The sequence below is a fragment of the Bos indicus genome, chromosome 6, assembly GCF_029378745.1.
Source record: "Bos indicus isolate NIAB-ARS_2022 breed Sahiwal x Tharparkar chromosome 6, NIAB-ARS_B.indTharparkar_mat_pri_1.0, whole genome shotgun sequence".
Lineage (NCBI taxonomy): Eukaryota > Metazoa > Chordata > Mammalia > Artiodactyla > Bovidae > Bos > Bos indicus.
Window position 1 is genome coordinate 22,666,282 of NC_091765.1, and position 19,905 is coordinate 22,686,186.

A 19,905-nucleotide genomic window follows, 5' to 3' on the forward strand; every position below is an offset into this window, starting at 1 on the left:
AAGAGGTAGAGGCAGCTCAAATATCCATGGACAGATGAATGGATAAAGAAAATACACACACACACAGGAATATTACTCAGCTGTAAAAGAGGAAATCCTGTCACATTCTACAGCATGGATAAACCTTGAGGATACTATGTTGGGTGAAGTAAGTCAGAACAAATACTGTACAAGTCCACTGATATATCTGGAGTCTTCAAAATCATCTTAACAGAAAATAGAATGGTGGTTGTCAGGGGCTTGGGTGAGAGGGGAAAGGGTACTGTTCAGTTACAGAGTTTCGATTTTGCAAGATGAAAATGTTCTAAGTTAAACGATTATGTGAATATCATTAGCACTACTGAAATGTACACATAAAAATAGCTAAGAAGGTTAACTTTATATTATGTATTTTTTATAATTAAAAAAACTTTACAGTATCCCAGTATTCAGATCAAACTCCTTCCTAAATCAGATCGGAGTGTCTTAGAATGTGACTCAGGCATCAGCATTTTTTCTAAATCCCCAAGTAAATGGTAAGATAACTCTCAGATATCACTGATTTCTGATATTTAAACCTTTGTGTAATGCTGCTTCTGCTAAGTTGCTTCAGTCGTGTCCAACTCTGTGCGACCCCATAGATGGCAGCCCACCAGGCTCCCCCGTCCCTGGGATTCTCCAGGCAAGATCACTGGAGTAGGTTGCCATTTCCTTCTCCAATGCATGAAAGTGAAAAGTGAAAGTTGGAAGTCACTTGGTCGTGTCCGACTCTCAGCAACCCCTTGGACTGCAGCCCACCAGGCTCCTCCGTCCATGGGATTTTCCAGGCAAGAGTACTGGAGTGGAGTGCCACTGCCTTCTCTGTTTGTGTAATACCCTCTTCCTAAATGTGGGCTGAACTTACTGACTTGCTTCTAATCAATGGAATACTGAAGAAGTGATAGGACATTACTTTTATGATTAGGTCATAAGACGATGGCTTCTGTCTTCCTTGTTCTCTCTTGCAGCCTCTTTAATTGCTTTCTTGGGGGGGAGTAAGCTGCCATGTTGGGTGCAGCCCTGTGGAGAAGCCCCCATGGCAAGAGACTGAAGACCTATCAACCACCATGTGAATAAACTTGGGATCAGGGTTTCTCCTACTCACCTCATGAGAGACCTTGAGTAGGAAGAGGTATACAGCTAATTCATACCCAGATTGCTGACCCACAGAGGTTGTGAGTTAATATGTGTTGTTTTAAGCTTCTAGATTTGGGCATGATTTGTTAAGCAGCAACAGATAAATAGTAGACCAGGTGGTTCCAATGTGCATTAAAGTTCAGGAACCACTGAATTAGGCAAATACCTTTTTTCAGAGAATTCTAGGTTTTTCCTGAGTCCCTCAGGAAATCTTGTCTGTAAACCAGGAAGGTTGTACAGCCAGAGGCAAAGGAACTGAACTGTTAGACCCTCACATCAGTCAGTCACTGGCAGGAGCTGTCTGGAACGGGGAAGTGGGGCATCTCCTTAGCATTAGTAGGCAAGCTTCTGTTAGCAGTGCAAGGCTCCCACAAAGCTGCTGGTGTTAGTGGTTAGGAGTCAACAAGCAGCAGCTGGGGAATGTGTGCACTGGCCTGACTCAAGGGTTCTGGTAGGGACCACGTGCTTCACTCCACATAGTTACTGCAGCATTGAGGAGGTGAAAGTGGAAATGACAAGGCAGGGTTGTAGATGGGATGTTCAGTTCAGTTCAGTCACTCAGTCATGTCCGACTCTTTGCCACCCCATGAATCACAGCATGCCAGGCCTCCCTGTCCATCACCAACTCCCGGAGTTCACTCAGACTCACGTCCATCAAGTCAGTGATGCCATCCAGCCATCTCATCCTCTGTCGTCCCCTTCTCCTCCTGCCCCCAATCCCTCCCAGCATCAGTCTTTTCCAATGAGTCAGCTTTTCGCATGAGGTGGCCAAAGTACTGGAGTTTCAGCTTTAGCATCATTGCTTCCAAAGAAATCCCAGGGCTGATCTCCTTCAGAATGGACTGGTTGGATCTCCTTGCAGTCCAAGGGACTCTCAAGAGTCTTCTCCAACACCACAGTTCAAAAGCATCAATTCTTCGGCACTCAGCCTTCTTCACAGTCCAACTCTCACATCCATACATGACCACAGGAAAAACCATAGCCTTGACTAGACAGACCTTTGTTGGTAAAGTAATGTCTCTGCTTTTGAATATGCTATCTAGGTTGGTCATAACTTTCCTTCCAAGGAGTAAGCGTCTTTTAATTTCATGGCTGCAGTCACCATCTGCAGTGATTTTGGAGCCCCCCAAAAAAAGTCTGACACTGTTTCCACTGTTTCCCCATCTATTTCCCATGAAGTGATGGGACCAGACGCCATGATCTTCATTTTCTGAATGTTGAGCTTTAAGCCAACTTTTTCACTCTCCACTTTCACTTTCATCAAGAGGCTGTCTAGTTCCTCTTCACTTTCTGCCATAAGGGTGGTGTCATCTGCATATCTGAGGTTATTGATATTTCTCCCTGCAATCTTGATTCCAGCTTATGCTTCTTTCAGTCCAGCGTTTCTCATGATGTACTCTGCATATAAGTTAAATAAGCAGGGTGACAATATACAGCCTTGACGTACTCCTTTTCTATTTGAAACCAGTCTGATGGGATGTACCAACAAAGTATTCTGAGCAGGAATTTCTCCATTCCTCACGGGTGTCATCTGCCACCCTAGAAATTTTCCCATTTGCCTTTGTAACTTAGGTGCTCATACTATTCCTTCTTTTGGACAGATATCTTCCTTACTGACTTGTTCAAGAAATAGAAGTGGTGTGGAGACTACATCTTACCATTCTTATAGCAGTACTCTACATAATCATCATTCGATTTCCTCAGAGGTCCCCCCTACTCCCAGCATCTGCCATTTCTGGGCTTGGGGCATTTTTAGAATACACCATATCTTCTGTAGCAGTCTTATATGCATTTTGGCTTATGGATCCCTTTTTCAACCCTGAACCACCTGTCTCTTATCTTCCTGGGATACACTTAGTTTCTTGTCCACTGAAGATTCCCATTTTGTTTTCTAGCTAGCTTATGGACTTTCCTATTATTTTCATATCTTTATTTCAAATGTTTTTGAGATGGAGGTAGAGGCAGCAATTTGTGCTTGACCTAACATCTTGAACAGAATTTCTGTAAAATTTTAACAGCACTAAATAATATGTGAGTATTTTTTGTGTGTGCTCAGTCATGTCCAACTCTTTGCGACCCTGTGGACTATAGTTTGCCAGGCTCCTCTGTCGTGGGATTTTCCCAGCAAGAATACTGGGTGGGTGGCCATTTCCTCCTCCAGGGGATCTTCCAGATTCAGGGATCGACCCCACATCTCCTGCGTCGGACTCCTGCATTGCAGGAAGATTCTTTACTGCTGAACCACTGGGGAATTTTTCCCATTGTTAGATGACATTTACTCAAAAGCAGAATTTTTACTTTCAAAGTCATCATAAAGATTAATACATTGGTTGTACAATTTACTATAAAACACTGTTTCATTAAAAGGATGTTTTTAAATTGGTTTTCAAAGATTTTTCTCTCAGTTTTGTAGTCGGTGCAGTTTCTCCTGCTGTTGTTGTCCCTTCCATGCTACATTTGCAAGAAAAGGGATATGGTATTGAGAAAGGCATTCCAACCTTATTAATAGCTGCCAGCAGTTTGGATGACATCTTGGCTATCACTGGATTCAATGCATGCTTCAGCATAGTTTTCTCCTCAGGTAAACAAAACAGCTACCATATAATTCAGTTCTTTCTTTGTTCTTTAAACAAGTTTTCTAGCTTTCCTTCATTTATTGATGAAGACTTTCCAATTTAACATGTTTTTATTCTTCATAGAAAGCTCATTCTAGACCACAAAAGGAATTTCAATGGGTTAAGATACCACTACTTAATACAAATGATTTCCTTTTAATAACCAAATATTCCAATTAATTTTATAATCCATATTATTACCATTTATCTGCTCATTTTGCTTTGGAATTTTATCAGTTTTCAGTAGAAAAATTTAGGCCACAATATTATTAGTGCTACTAATATATCTAGTAGATAATTTGGAGATGTACCTTTCTGGCTATCATTTTAAATAACTGGTTGTTCTGTTATTAAGACAACTTAAATGTGTGGAGTGTGGACAACTGTGTGTCCTTTTGGTAGTGATGGGACAAGATCCTGTACCAATTCTAAATCCCAGGGAGACATTAGGTGTTGAATGTCACTCAGTGATTGCAGAAGTGAACATTCCACATTTAATAATACTTTAATTATCTGCCAATATATGAAGTCCAGTCTTCTGAATTATTAACCGAAACACCAAAACATATTAAAGTTGAAAAGTTATATATATATATAGGTTCTCTTAAAATCATAAGATATAAATGACTAAGAAGGAAAAAAGAAAATATAAGAATGAAATCTATTATAGTCATGTGTGTATGTGTGTGCTCAGTCGTGTCTGACTCTTTGTGACCGCATGGACTGTATGTAGCCCAGCGCCAGGCTCCTTAGTCCATGGGATTTCTCAGGCAAGAATACTGGAGTGGGTTGCCATTTCATACTCGAGGAGATCTTCCCAACCCAGAGATCGAACCCACATCACTTGTGTCTCTTGCACTGGCAGATGGATTCTTTACCACTTTGCCACCTGGGAAGACCCCCAGGAATAATATTAATCTTTTGATGTACATCCGCCCAGACTTCTCCTTTTCTCCCTCTCCACATCTATCTCTAGCTTGCTTTCTCTCCCTCCCAAAATTCTTATAAAATTAATGAACATTAACCATACTTACTTATAACCTGAGTTGTTTTCAATTTAACTGTGTATTATAAACATCTAATTTATTTGTAAATATGTTTCTATGACATTTTTATTGGTTCCATCATATTTGAGTGGCTGCATGACTTTCAACTTGACATGTTGAAATTTTAAATTGACACCACTATCTGCTATTAAAATGCTGGGTTGAACATTTTACAGCTGAATAGTTGTACTTAATATTTTATTAACCTTACAAGAGAAACTGTTAAGTTAAAAAAGGATATAACACAATAAGATTTTTGAAATATATTGCCACAATATCATGTCCCACCAGGATACATAAGCATGCCACTTTCTCTTCACCTTCTTCAAAATTAGATATTTAATAGTCCTTTTTACCTTAGCCACTTTGATAGGTCTCTTTAAATGAAGTATTTTGAATACTAGTGATGTTAAATGTTCATGTTTATTGTCTATTATCATTTGGGAATTTCTTAGAAATTCCCAATTCTTTTCTTGAAATATTTTGCCTATATCCTGTAAGCATGTTCGTCTTTTGTTTTGATTTGTTAAGGCTCTGGTTGTGCATAAAATTAAGAATGATAAACCATTTGTTTTATATCCTATGCTTTTTGTAATTTAACTTCATCTCTTTTTTTGCCATTCAGAAGACCTAAATTTTTTATTTCAGATCTGGCAATCTTTTCCTTCATGACTGATACCAGTCATTCTTTCAAAAAATATTTTTTGTGCTCCTCTTCCATTGCACCAGCTACTGTATCAAATGCTGAGGATAAACAGTGGATAACAGTATTAGTTTTTATTGAGCAATTGCTTGGTACTTGCTGTAAGTTCTGTCGATGTTTCAGCTCAATAATCACAACAGTGCTATGCTCATTTTACTGATAAGGAGACTAAGGAACAGAGATTAAGTAACTTGCTCGAAGTCAGAGATCCAATAAGTAGGGAACCAATAGGGAAATCTGGCAGTCTGACCTCAGACCCACACTCTTAAGTACTATTCTATACTGCCTCCCAACATAGCAAACAGAAAAGGCCATGTAGCCTGTGTTCTCAAGGAAATTATCTTAAACAAATAATTAAGGATGGAATAAATATTACATAGTATAAGATGCTAGGGGAACAGGCTACAGGAGACCAAACCTAATTTGAAGAGGACCAAAAAAGTGAAAACAAGCAGGTACATGCTTAAAAACATCCTCTTCCACCACATGACTGTGTAAAGTGTCTCTTGAAATTTTAAGAACTCTTTGAGTTTTATTATACACATTAGATCTTCAAAACATCTATATTTTGGAGTTTGGTAGATACTGAGATCTCACTTTACCTGTGGAGTCAATTGGCCCTTTTACCATTATGCAGTATCCTATCTTTATCTCTTGTGACAGTATTTGACCTAAAGTCTGTCGTGTCTGGTAAAAGTATGACTGCCCCTTCTCTCTTTGAGGTACCATTTGCATGGAATATCTTTTTCCATCTTTAAAGTTATAGTAATCTGTTTAAAATGATAGCAACTTCAGTTGCATACAAAAAGTCTACTTTTCTACTCCTCTCTCACCCTCCTCACCTTATGTTACCTGTGTCACAAATTACACATTTTATTGTATATACATTAATATAATTTTATAATTAGTTATTTTTTGTGCTTCTATCTTCAATTCTCTAGCAGAATTAAAAGTGATTTCCTCACCACCATTACAGTATTACTGGATTCTTAATTCATCTATCTAACTTTACTGGAGGTTTATATTTACATGCTTTTATGTTCAGTTCAGTCGCTCAGTCATGTCCGACTCTTTGTGACCCCATGGACTGTTCATTACCAACTCTTGGAGCTTACTCAAACTCATGTCCATCGAGTCGGTGTTGCCATCCAACCATCTCATTTTCTGACATCTCCTTCTCCTCCCACCTTCAGTCTTTTCCCAGCATCAGGGTCTTTTCAAATGAGTCAGTTCTTCGCATCAGGGAGCCAAAGTATTGGAATTTCAGCTTCAGCATCAGTTCTTCCAATGAATACTCAGGACTGATTTTCTTTAGGATGGAGTGGTTGGATCTCCTTGCAGTCCAAGAGACTCTCAAGAGTCTTCTCCAACACCACAGTTCAAAAGCATCAGTTCTTTGGCACTCAGCCTTCTTCATAGTCCAACTCTCAGATCTATACATGACTTCTGGAAAAACCATAGTCTTCATGAGACAGACCTTTGTTGGCAAAGTAATGTCTCTGCTTTTTAATATGCTGTCTACATTGGTCATACCTTTCCTTCTAAGGAGTAAGTATCTTTTAATTTCATGGCTGCTGTCACCATCTGCAGTGATTTTGGAGCCCAAGAAAATAAAATCTGACACTGCTTCCCCATCTATTTCCCATGAAGTGATGGGACCAGATGCCATGATCTTTGTTTTCTGAATGTTGAGTTTTAAGCCAAACTTTTCACTCTCCTCTTTCACTTTCATCAAGAGGCTCTTTAGTTCTTCTTCACTTTCTGCTATAAGTGTGGTGTCATCTGCATATCTGAGGTTATTGATATTTCTCCTGGCAATCTTGATTCCAGCTTGTGCTTCATCCAGTCCAGCATTTCTCATGATGTACTCTGCATATAAGTTAAATAAGCAGGGTGACAATGTACAGCCTTGATGTACTCCTTTCCTGATTTGGAACCAGTCTGTTGTTCCATGTCCAGTTCTAACTGTTGCTTCTTGACCTGCATACAGATTTCTCAGGAGGCAGGTAGGGTGCTCTTTTATTCTCATTTGTTTAAGAATTTTCCATAGTTTGCTGTGATCCACACAGTCAAAGGCTTTGGCATAGTCAATAAAGCAGAAGTAGATGGTTTTCTGGAACTCTCTTGCTTTTTCAGTGATCCAACTGCTACTGCTAAGTCACTTCAGTCGTGTCCGACTCTGTGTGACCCCATAGACGGCAGCCCACCAGGCTCACCTGTCCCTGGGATTCTCCAGGCACAAACACTGGAGTGGGTTGCCATTTCCTTCTCCAATGTGTGAAAGTGAAAAGTGAAAGTGAAGTTGCTCAGTCGTGTCCCACTCTTAGCGACCCCATGGACGGCAGCCTACCAGGCTCCTCCGCCCATGGGATTTTCCAGGCAAGAGTACTGGAGTGATCCAACAGATGTTGGCAATTTGATCTCTGTTCCTCTGCCTATTCTAAATCCAGCTTGAACATCTGGAAGTTCGCGGTTCACGTACTGTTGAAGCCTGGCTTGGAGAATTTTGAGCATTACTTTGCTAGCGTGTGAGAGAAGTGCAATTGTGCGGTAGTTTTGTGTGTTGCTAACATCTTTTTATTTACACTTGAAGGATTCCCTTTAAGATTTCTTGTTAGGCAGGTTTAGTGGTGATGAACTCCATCAACCTTTGTTTATCTGGGGAAGTCTCAATTTCACCTTCGCTTTGGAGGACAGTTTTGTGGGATATTATTCTTGGTTGGCATTTTTTCTTTTAACACTTTGGATATGTCATCCTGCCTTCTTCTGACCTATAAGGTTTCTGCTGTGTAAAGTATTAGTTGCTCAGTTGTGCATGACCCTTTGTGACCCCCATGGACTGTAGCCCAGTAGGCTCCTCTGTCCATGGAATTCTTTAGGCAAGAATACTGGAATGGGTTTCCATTTTCTTCTCCAGGGGATTTTCCCAACCCAGGGATCAAACCCAGGTCTCCTGCATTGAAGGCAGATTCTTTACCATCTGAGCCACCAGAGAAGTTCTTTGGCTCTGTAAGCCTCTGACAATTTTATGGACATTCTCTTTTATGTGATGAGTTGCTTTTCTCTTGCTGTAACTTTTTAAATGAGCATAAAGCCTTTTAGACTGTATGTTGGTGTTAAGCTGGTGTCTCTGTGGGGGATCATGATTCTGGAGTTCCCATTCCACTATCATGCTGTTGTCACCCTACACTTCTGCTATTTTTAATGGGAAAATATTTCTAAAATATGTATATCGAGTACCTTTTTGTATTGAGCTGATAACACAGAGCACAACTAGACTTTTTTGTGTGACTCTAGATCATTTTTTAAAATGTATTACTATAAAACTAGGTGTATGCATAAAGCATAAAATGTATTGGAAAATCAGCTGATCCTTGAATAATCCTAGGATTGATCCTGGGATAAATCTTTTTTTATGTTGTTATTATTATTAAATTGTCCTTTTTATGTTTAAATCATTTGCCATAATAGAATAGCAGAGAACAACATTATTAGCCATGTGCTAGGTGCCCGAGATACTCCTCTGCCAGTCTCTATGCATTCTTCTACCTGACCTGGTTCTTTTAGGTTGGGTGTATAAGGGGAGAACCACCCCACTCCAGTACTCTTGCCTGGAGAATCCCATGGACGGAAGAGCCTGGTGGGCAGCAGTCCATGGGGTCACACAGAGTCGGCCACGACTGGGCGACTTCACTTTCACTTTTCACTTTCATGTATTGGAGAAGGAAATGGCAACCCACTTCAGTGTTCTTGCCTGGAGAATCCCAGGGATGGGGGTGCCTGGTGGGCTGTCGTCTATGGGGTCACACAGAGTCGGACACGACTGAAGTGACTTAGCAGCAGCAGCAGCACAAGGGGAGAACATTGTGGTTTCTTCTTCATTTTCTGGCCTATTTATTCAATGAACATTTCTGAGTTGTGTATACATATTAAATCTCTGGAGAGTACACTTTTATCAAATAAATCTGCATGTTTTCATGAGCGTGAACTTTAAAGGTCCATTTTTGTGTATTTATTCTGTAATAACATACCTTTCTTTATGAATCACCTACATTTGATTCCCTACTGTGTTGGCTATATGAAAATACCTCTCTATGACATGTTTTTCTTATTGTGTACCCTTACAGGTAACATATCTAGTAACGTCCTATCCTCTCTTCGGGATGTAATTCTTGGTGTGCTTTTAGGAATTGTTTTGGGAATGTTTGCTCGACATTTTCCAGGTAGCGATCAGGTAAATAAAAAATAATCTTTATTTGGAAGTACAGTATTAGACATTTCTCTTAAAAATTTGAACTTTTGATCCATGAAATACTTTAATCTTTAGTTTTCTTTCTCCAAAAGTAGCCTCCAATGCCTATTCTCTGCTTAAAACTGAGCATAGTTGTCATTGATCCAGGTCAGTGGCCCCAATCTGAAATCTCTGCTTCCTTATTACACGAGAATATCAGAAAAATGTACTTAATTCAGAGGAACTTCTCCATTTCGTCCTACTTCTTCTTTCACCAAATTGCTGTTGACTCCTGACTTTTTTTCCTTATCTTTTTCCCGCAGACATTCCATTGAACATTTTGGGGGAAATATATTCCCATTCATTTCTGCATATTTTCTGACTTAAATTCTCTCCCTCTCCCTTTGAATAAGGCAGCACTATCAACTCTTTCCTGCTCTAAAAGATATGCCATTACTCTTTGATTTCTGTAACTTCCATCTTAATTTCCCTGTAGTTATTGTTTCAGCTAAAAAGATATTCAGACATTTATTTTTAAGAATTCTTTGGATTTGTTATGTGCAACTACAGATTATATGGGTCTCTTTTCTTTCTCTCTTCTCTTACAGTTAAAGTATTATAACCATTTTACTGACGGTAGTATCAGAGATGTGGCAGAAAATGAAACTTAATAGTTGCAAATTTTGTCACAAGTCTGCTAAAATATGTGGTGAGAAATAAAGTCAAACTTTAGATGTTATTTGATATAGCATATAAAGACATGGTATCAAAGGGTCAGTAATAAATGATAGATAATATAATTATTGTATATTTAATGTAAATTAATTTCCAAATATCTGTCTAATTCTAGGGAAAACTTGAAGTGAAGAGAGCATTTTTAATTTTGAGTATGTGTATTTCTGCTGTCTTAGGCAGCCACCGATTTGGTATGAACACAGCTGGAGGATTGTGCGCACTAGTATTGAGTTTTACTGCAGGGACAGGTTGGTCCAAAGAAAAGGTGAATATTTTTATACAAATTTTTTAAAAGATAAAATAACTGCATTTTTTACATCTAAAATGGACATTTAAGAAATCTTACTCTATTAAAAAATATATGACATTTTTTTAAAATATATGACATTTTGATTCCACTTGTTTGACTTAATATGAATAGAATGCTAGATTTCTGATTAAAAGATAGATATGCAACAAAGGCTTACTGTATATAGCACAGGAAACTATAGTCAATTTCTTGTAATAACCTATAATGGAAAATCATTTGAAAAATAAAATATGTGTATATGTCTAACTGAATCACCTTGCTGTGTACCTGAAACATTGTAAGTCAACTATACTTCAATAAAATATGTCTATTAAGAAAAAAACTAAAAAAGAAATATTAATTCTAGGAAGATGTTCCATAAGTTTGTATCTTCAAGGTGAATGAATCAATCAAGGAAATAAAATATTCAAGAAAAGGAACTGGAAATACACTAAAATGCAATCAGAAGTTGAGTGATCACATTAGTCTTTTTCCTAAGTTTAATGCAATATGATTATATAACTTTTATTTTAATTATGCAATTAATATGTGAAACTATGCTCATAAAATATTAAGAATAAGAAGGTACACATATGTAATAAAATGAGAAATACTCCTTTTCCTTCCCCATCCCCAAATATCAAATCCCCTTCCCAGGTCATTTCCTCTAATCACTCCTCTATTTGTAGACATTCCATTTTTTGTTATTACAAACAGCACAACCATGAACAGTCATATTCATATGTGGTTTTGCAAATGTATGAATACTTCTGTAGGAATAGATTTCTAGAAATGGAATGACTGAATTTAAAAATGGTACATTTCTATTTTGGTGGTTACTGACAAATTAGGCTTTCCAGGTAGCACTAGTGGTAAAGAACCTGCCTGCCAGTGCAGGAGACATGGGACATGCAGGTTCAATTCTTGGGTAAGGAAGATCTCCTGGAGTACGAAATGGCAACCCACTCCAGTATTATTACCTGGAGAATCCTGTGAACAGAGGAGCCTGGTGAGCTATAGTCCATAGGGTCACAAACAGCAGGACATTACTGAAGTGACTTAGCACATTGCCAAATTATCCCTTAAAAGATTTTATTTATACTATTTACTACACTGGACTGGAAGAAACACAAGCTGGAATCAAGATTGCCAGGAGAAATATCAATAACCTCAGATATGCAGATGACACCACCCTTATGGCAGAAAGTGAAGAGGAACTAAAGAGCCTCTTGATAAAAGTAAAAGAGGAGAGTGAAAAAGTTGGCTTAAAGCTCAACATTCAGAAAACGAAGATCATGGCATCTGGTCCCATCACTTCATGGCAAAAAGATGGGGAAACAGTGTCAGACTTCATTTTTCTGGGCTCCAAAATCACTGCAGATGGTGACTGCAGCCATGAAATTAAAAGATGCTTACTCCTTGGAAGGAAAGTTATGACCAACCTAGATAGCATATTCAAAAGCAAAGACGTTACTTTGCCAACAAAGGTCCGGCTAGTCAAGTGGTCATGTATGGATGTGAGAGTTGGACTGTGAAGAAGGCTGAGCGCCGAAGAATTGATGCTTTTGAACTGTGGTGTTGGAGAAGACTCTTGAGAGTCCCCTGGACTGCAAGGAGATCCAACCAGTCCATTCTGAAGGAGATCAGCCCTGGGATTTCTTTGGAAGGAATGATGCTAAAGCTGAAACTCCAATACTTTGGCCACCTCATGCGAAGAGTTGACACATTGGAAAAGACTCTGATGCTGGGAGGGATTGGGGGCAGGAGGAGAAGGGGATGACAGAGGATGAGATGGCTGGATGGCATCACTGACTCAATGGACGTGAGTCTCAGTGAACTCCGGGAGTTGGTGATGGACAGGGAGGCCTGGCGTGCTGCGATTCATGGGGTCGCAAAGAGTCGGACACGACTGAGCGACTAATCTAATCTGATCTGATCTGGGTAAAAAACTTTATAACATTGGTATTCTGTATATTTCTCTGATTAGTAGTGGAGTAAACTTCTATTCAGGCTTCCCTGGTGGCTCAGTGGTGAAGAATCCACCTGCCAATGCAGGGGATATGGATTCAGTCCCTAGGTCAAGAAGATCCCCGGAGAAGAAAATGATAACCCACTCCAGTGTTCTTGGTTGGGAAATCCCATGGACAGGGGAGCCTGTCAGACTACAGTCCACGGGTCACAAAAGAGTTAGACATGACTTAGTGGCTAAACAATGACAACAAGCTTCTATTCATATATTCTTTTATAACCACCTATTCATATTCTTTGCCCAGTATTAACTGGTTTATTTGCCTTTTTGTTCCTAATTTATAGAGTTTATTTATATGTTAAGGCTACTAATTCTTGTTATCTAAACGTTGTGTTTAATTTTTGTTTATCTTCATTTATGATGTCTTTTGTATGGCAGTAAAATTTCCTATAGTCAAGTCTGTCAGTTTTTCCTTTTTGGTTTTGGGTCTTTATCTTGTTTAAGAAGGACTTTTTCACCCAAGATCATGAGATTATGAACATTATATCATCTTATATATTATCATTTAATACACTAGACCATTCAGGTATGACCTAAATCAAATCCCTTATAATTGTACTGTGGAAAAAATAGATTTAGGGACTAGATCTGATAGACAGAGTGCCTGATGAACTATGGACGGAGGTTCGTGACATTGTACAGGAGACAGGGATCAAGACCATCCCCATGGAAAAGAAATGCAAAGAAGCAAAATGGCTGTCTGAGGAGGCCTTACAAATAGCTGTGAAAAGAAGAGAAGCAAAAGGCAGAAGAGAAAAGAAAAGATATAAGCATCTGAATGCAGAGTTCCAAAGAATAGCAAGGAGAGATAAGAAAGCCTTCCTCGGTGATCAGTGCAAAGAAATAGAGGAAAACAACAGAATGGGAAAGACTGGAGATCTCTTCAAGAAAATCAGAGATACCAAGGGAACATTTCAAAAAGATGGGATTGATAAAGGACAGAAATGGTACAGACCTAACAGAAGCAGAAGATATTAAGAAGAGGTGGCAAGAATACACAGAAGAACTACAAAAAAGATCTTCACAACCAAGATAATCACGATGGTGTGATCACTGACCTAGAGCCAGACATCCTGGAATGTGAAGTCAAGTGGGCCTTAGAAAGCATCACTACACACAAAGCTAGTGTAGGTGATGGAATTCCAGTTGAGCTATTTCAAATCCTGAAAGATGATGCTGTGAAAGTGCTGCACTCAATATGCTAGCAAATTTGGAAAACTCAGCAGTGGCCACAGGACTGGAAAAGGTCAGTTTTCATTCCAATCCTAAAGAAAGGCAATGCCAAAGACTGCTCAAACTACTACACAATTGCACTCATCTCACACGCTAGTAAAGTAATGCTCAAAGTTCTGCAAGCCAGACTTCAGCAGTACGTGAACTGAGAACTTCCAGATGTTCAAGCTGGTTTTAGAAAAGGCAGAGGAACCAGTGATCAAATTGCCAACATGTGCTGGATCATCGAAAAAGCAAGAGAGTTCCAGAAAAAGATCTACTTCTGCTTTATTGACTGTGCCAAAGCCTTTGACTGTGTGGATCACAATCAACTGTGGAAAATTCTGAAAGAGATGGGAATACCAGACCACCTGACCTGCCTCTTGAGAAATCTGTATGCAGGTCAGGAAGCAACAGTTAGAACTGGACATGGAACAACAGACTGGTTCCAAATAGGAAAAGGAGTACATCAAGGCTGTATATTGTCACCCTGCTTATTTAACTTATATGCAGAGTACATCATGAGAAACGCTGGGCTGGAAGAAACACAAGCTGGAATCAAGATTGCCGGGAGAAATATCAGTAACCTCAGATATGCAGATGACACCACCCTTATGGCAGAAAGTGAAGAGGAACTAAAGAGCCTCTTGATGAAAGTGAAAGAGCAGAGTGAAAAAGTTGGCTTAAAGCTCAATGTTCAGAAAACTAATATCATGGCATTTGGTCCCATCACTTCATGGCAGATAGATGGGGAAACAGTGGAAACAGTGTCAGACTTTATTTTTTGGGGCCCCAAAATCACTGCAGATGGTGATTGCAGCCATGAAATTAAAAGACGCTTACTCCTTGGAAGGAAAGTTATGACCAACCTAGATAGCATATTCAAAAGCAGAGACATTACTTTGCCAACAAAGGTTCGTCTAGTCAAGGCTATGGTTTTTCCTTTGGTCATGTATGGCTGTGAGAGTTGGACTGTGAAGAAAGCTGAGTGCCGAAGAATTAATGCTTTTGAACTGTGGTGTTGGAGAAGACTCTTGAGAGTCCCCTGGACTGCAAGGAGATCCAACCAGTCCATCCTAAAGGAGATCAGTCCTGTGTGTTCATTGGAAGGACTGATGCTAAAGCTGAAACTCCAATACTTTGGCCACCTCATGTGAAGAGTTGACTCATTGGAAAAGACCCTGATGCTGGGAGGGAATGGGGGCAGGAGGTGAAAACGACAACAGAGGATGAGATGGCTGAATGGCATCACCGACTCAATGGACATGAGTTTGAGTGAACTCTGGGAGTTGGTGATGGACAGGGAGGCCTGGCGTGCTGCAGTTCACGGGGTCGCAAAGAGTCGGACACGACTGAGCGAGTGAACTGAACTGACTGAACACTTTGGTAGTTTTGCTTTGCATTTAGTTCTCTACTTCATCTGGATTTTATTTTCATGAATATTGTGAGGTAAGGATGTACATGCATCTGTTTACATATGTATATATTCATCAGATCAGATCAGATCAGATCAGTCGCTTAGTCTTGTCCGACTCTTTGCGACCCCATGAATCGTAGCACACCAGGCCTCCCTGTCCATCACCAACTCCCGGAGTTCACTGAGACTCACGTCCATGGAGTCAGCGATGCCATCCAGCCATCTCATCCTCTCTTTTCCCCTTCTCCTCCTGCCCCCAATCCCTCCCAGCATCAGAGTCTTTTCCAATGAGTCAACTCTTCGCATGAGGTGGCCAAAGTACTGGAGTTTCAGCTTTAGCATCATTCCTTCCAAAGAAATCCCAGGGCTGATCTCCTTCAGAATGGACTGGTTGGATCTCCTTGCAGTCCAAGGGACTCTCAAGAGTCTTCTCCAACACCACAGTTCAAAAGCATCAATCCTTCGGCGCTCAGCCTTCTTCACAGTCCAACTCTCACATCCATACATGACCACAGGAAAAACCATAGCCTTGACTAGACAGACCTTTGTTGGCAAAGTAATGTCTCTGCTTTTGAATATGCTCTCTAGGTTGGTCATAACTTTCCTTCCAAGGAGTAAGCGTCTTTTAATTTCATGGCTGCAGTCACCATCTGCAGTGATTTTGGAGCCCAGAAAAATAAAGTCTGACACTGTTTCCACTGTTTCCCCATCTATTTCCCATGAAGTGATGGGACCAGATGCCATGATCTTCGTTTTCTGAATGTTGAGCTTTAAGCCAACTTTTTTACTCTCCATTTTCACTTTCCTCAAAAGGCTTTTGAGTTCCTCTTCACTTTCTGCCATAAGGGTGGTGTCATCTGCATATCTGAGGTTATTGATGTTTCTTCCGGCAATCTTGATTCCAGCTTGTGTTTCTTCCAGCCCAGGGCTTCTCATGATGTACTCTGCATATAAGTTAAATAAACAGGATGACAATATACAGCCTTGATGTACTCCTTTCCTGATTTGGAACCAGTCTGTTGTTCCATGTCCAGTTCTAACTGTTGCTTCCTGACCTGCATACAAATTTCTCAAGAGGCAGATCAGGTGGTCTGGTATTCCCATCTCTTGAAGAATATTCCACAGTTTATTGTGGTCCACACAGTCAAAGGGTTTGGCATAGTCAATAAAGCAGAAGTAGATCTTTTTCTGGAACTCTCTTGCTTTTTTGATGATCCAGCTGATGTTGGCAATTTGATCTCTGGTTCCTCTGCCTTTTCTAAAACCAGCTTGAACATCTGGAAGTTCACGGTTCACATATTGCTGAAGCGTGCTTGGCGAATTTTGAGCATTACTTTACTAGCGTGTGAAATGAGTGCAATTGTGCAGTAATTTGAGCATTCTTTGGCATTGCCTTTCTTTGGGATTAGAATGAAAACTGACCTTTTCCAGTCCTGTGGCCACTGCTGAGTTTTCCAAATTTGCTGGCATATTGAGTGCAGCACTTTCACAGCATCATCTTTCAGGATTTGGAAGAGCTCAACTGGAATTCTATCACCTCCACTAGCTTTATTCATAGTGATGCTTTCTAAGGCCCACTTGACTTCACATTCCAGGATGTCTGGCTCTAGGTCAGTGATCACACCATCGTAATTATCTTGGTCATGAAGATCTTTTTTGTACAGTTCTTCTGTGTATTCTTGCCATCTCTTCTTAATATATATATTCTTAGACATACATATATGCATATAATATATATATGCATGTGAATTCATAGTCAATTTTGTCAAATTATTTATTGATTAATCCAATAATTCATAGATATATATATATATATTTGCTTCTGAAGTCTCTTTAAACACCTATTCCTATGCCAGTAGCACTCTAAATCATTGTGGTTTTATGTCTCAGAATCTAGTATAGAAGATTCCCTCTTATTGTACCTGTTTTTAAAGTATTTCTTAACTGTTCCTGTCCATATTCTTTCTTAGATAAATTTTAGAATAAGCTTAAGAAGTTCCCAATTTGTTTAGTATTCTGATAAAGTCATAATTATAAAGGAAATTAAATGACTAATAATAAATTACAAATAAAATGAAAACTACTTGATCTCTTTACATGATAAAGAAAATCAAAGAGTAAAGATTAAATATATTTTAAAGATTAAATAAGTAACAAATAGGATAATGTGCTGTTAAGAAGACAGAATACTGGTTTTCCTTTGTTATTTCATTTTTCAAATTTACTTTTATAAGCAGTAACCAGAAAACCTAGTCATAAGGGGAGTAGTTATGAAAATAATTTTTGCCTCAAAGGATATGAATGTTTTATGAATCTCCTCCTGTTAAATAAAATAAAATAAACACAGACTGAGACTAAAATCTGTTCATCCAACTTCCTGGAAAAGAGCCAGAGTACTTTTATGTCAGTGGGAGCGTTTCCTGTAACCATGTAATTGTGGAAGCAGCACTGGGAGGGATTCATTCCCAGAAAGGGAAGTCAGGAGGCAACCAAATGAGAATGTATTACCTATTTTGGTTTGGTTCATGTTTTTAATATGAGTCGTTTGGAAGCAGGCCTAACAGATTACCAGAATTTTTTTCCTAGTAGTTTAGGACATATCAGGATTCATTTTCATGGGATTTGGTCCCAGGATAACTGAGTGGAGCTCTTCCCCAACTCACTTTTGAGAACTAAAATATTTGAATGAGCTTGAATATGTTCTCATCAGGCATGGTGTAGTTCTATCCCTGCTCAGTTGCCTCACAAACAAAAGGTAGAACTCTTACTGCACCATCAGAACATGTATGGAACTCCAAGGATAAAATTGCCAAATAATATCTTTTTTGTTCCATGACAAAATTACCAACTAATATTTTTATTGTGTTGTAAATTTCTTTTAATCAAATTCTGTACAAAGAGTTAACCTACTCATTTAATTTTTATTGTTTTAAAATTTATTCTACAAATAAAATATCTTAAGTTTATTAAATGTTGAGAACCATTACATGTCTGAAATGCAAATACTTTTATTCGTCACAATAACTGAAAATGTATTACTCTTTTCTACAGGTTAGAGTCCAAAAAATCATTGGAACTGCATGGGATATTTTCCAACCTCTTCTTTTTGGTTTGGTTGGAGCAGAAGTATCTGTTTTATCTCTTAAATCAAATGCTATTGGTAAGAATGTAGAGGCACAAAAATGTAAGATTTAAAAATATTTAAGAAAACGGAGTAATTTTTATTTTTACTTACAATATGTCTTTGAATGCTACAAGGACCTTCAGAAGCTCATGTTGTAATATGCATTTGTTCTTCCTTTACCCTGTATAGTCTTTGTAACCAAAGACAATCCTGAATATCTTCCCTGAGTGATCTGAGGAAATAGAATTTTTTTCTGAAGGGAAATATTAGATACCAGCAGCACCTTCTAAATACTTTCGTTTATAGTAAAAGTTCAAAGCCTGTTAGCTCAGAATTAAATAAATGTAATTTATCTTACTTTTCATCATACCTCCATCATCAGATTATCTCTTGTACTTGACATAGAAGCCTCAATCATATTTTTATTTTTATGATTATTATTTTTACTTAATACAGATATAGACAGATAGTAGCCCTAAAATGTTTTCAACACTTCTGCAAATTACATTTCTAGGCGTAAAGAACCACTTCTTCCCAAATACTGTTCGTCTTTTTCTGTTGCAGGCCTTTCTGTTGGTACCATGAGTTTGGCATTATTGATTAGAATTTCTTTTACATTTGTGTTGATGTCTTGTGCTGGTTTTAATTTTAAGGAGAAAATATTTATTGCTTTATCATGGATGCCGAAAGCTACAGTCCAGGTAAGACTATATTAAGACATTCTAATTATTTAATGTTGATTTTTAAAATTCTAAATGAAAAAAAAAAACTAGTCACAAAATGTGGGCTATTAGTCTTTTTAAATGCTTGTTTGATCATAACTTCTCATTAAAAGTAACATAATCTTTAAAACACTGTGCTTTTAATGACAAATACTTGCTAAACTTATGAAAACATTTTTCTGTTTTCCCAAAACTTAAAATAAGAGTACTTCTGAAAACTGGAATTTTATATTTTGCTGAATATTGTAGAGTTAAGTGTTAGGATTTTAGAGTAGAGACACATTGATTCTTTTTAAAATATATCTTTCCTACCCCTGCCACTGTCTCTACCATACATAAATGCATATATATTATTTTTAATTATATATTTAATTTGCATGACTGATTTATGACTGAATCTCTCAACTAGAATATATAGGAAGGATAAGAAGTGTCTGTTTGTTTGTTTTTGTTGTTATTTTTCCCTAATACTTAACACTTAGCATGCAATAGGTATACAGTAAATAAGCTCTGTATGCCTACAAAAATTAATGCTGAATGAATGAGTGAAAGAGAGAAAGAGAAAAAGGAAACTTTGTAGTTATGCTCTCTGATTTCCTGAAATTCTTTTCTCTACTGTTACTCCAA

At 38.4% G+C, this 19,905-nt stretch overlaps 1 protein-coding gene across 7 annotated transcripts in view; it reads left to right on the forward strand.

The window, feature by feature from the left end:
* Positions 1-19,905, forward strand: part of SLC9B1 (solute carrier family 9 member B1) — a 61,044-nt gene that overhangs the window by 40,198 nt on the left and 941 nt on the right. For all 7 annotated transcript variants that reach the window (XM_019962366.2, XM_070790828.1, XM_019962367.2 and 4 more), the window contains 5 exons: positions 3,561-3,736; positions 9,647-9,753; positions 10,601-10,750; positions 18,484-18,592; positions 19,121-19,257. In XM_019962366.2, the coding sequence (XP_019817925.2) occupies positions 3,561-3,736; positions 9,647-9,753; positions 10,601-10,750; positions 18,484-18,592; positions 19,121-19,257 (679 nt within the window). The remainder of the gene's footprint in view (positions 1-3,560; positions 3,737-9,646; positions 9,754-10,600; positions 10,751-18,483; positions 18,593-19,120; positions 19,258-19,905) is intronic.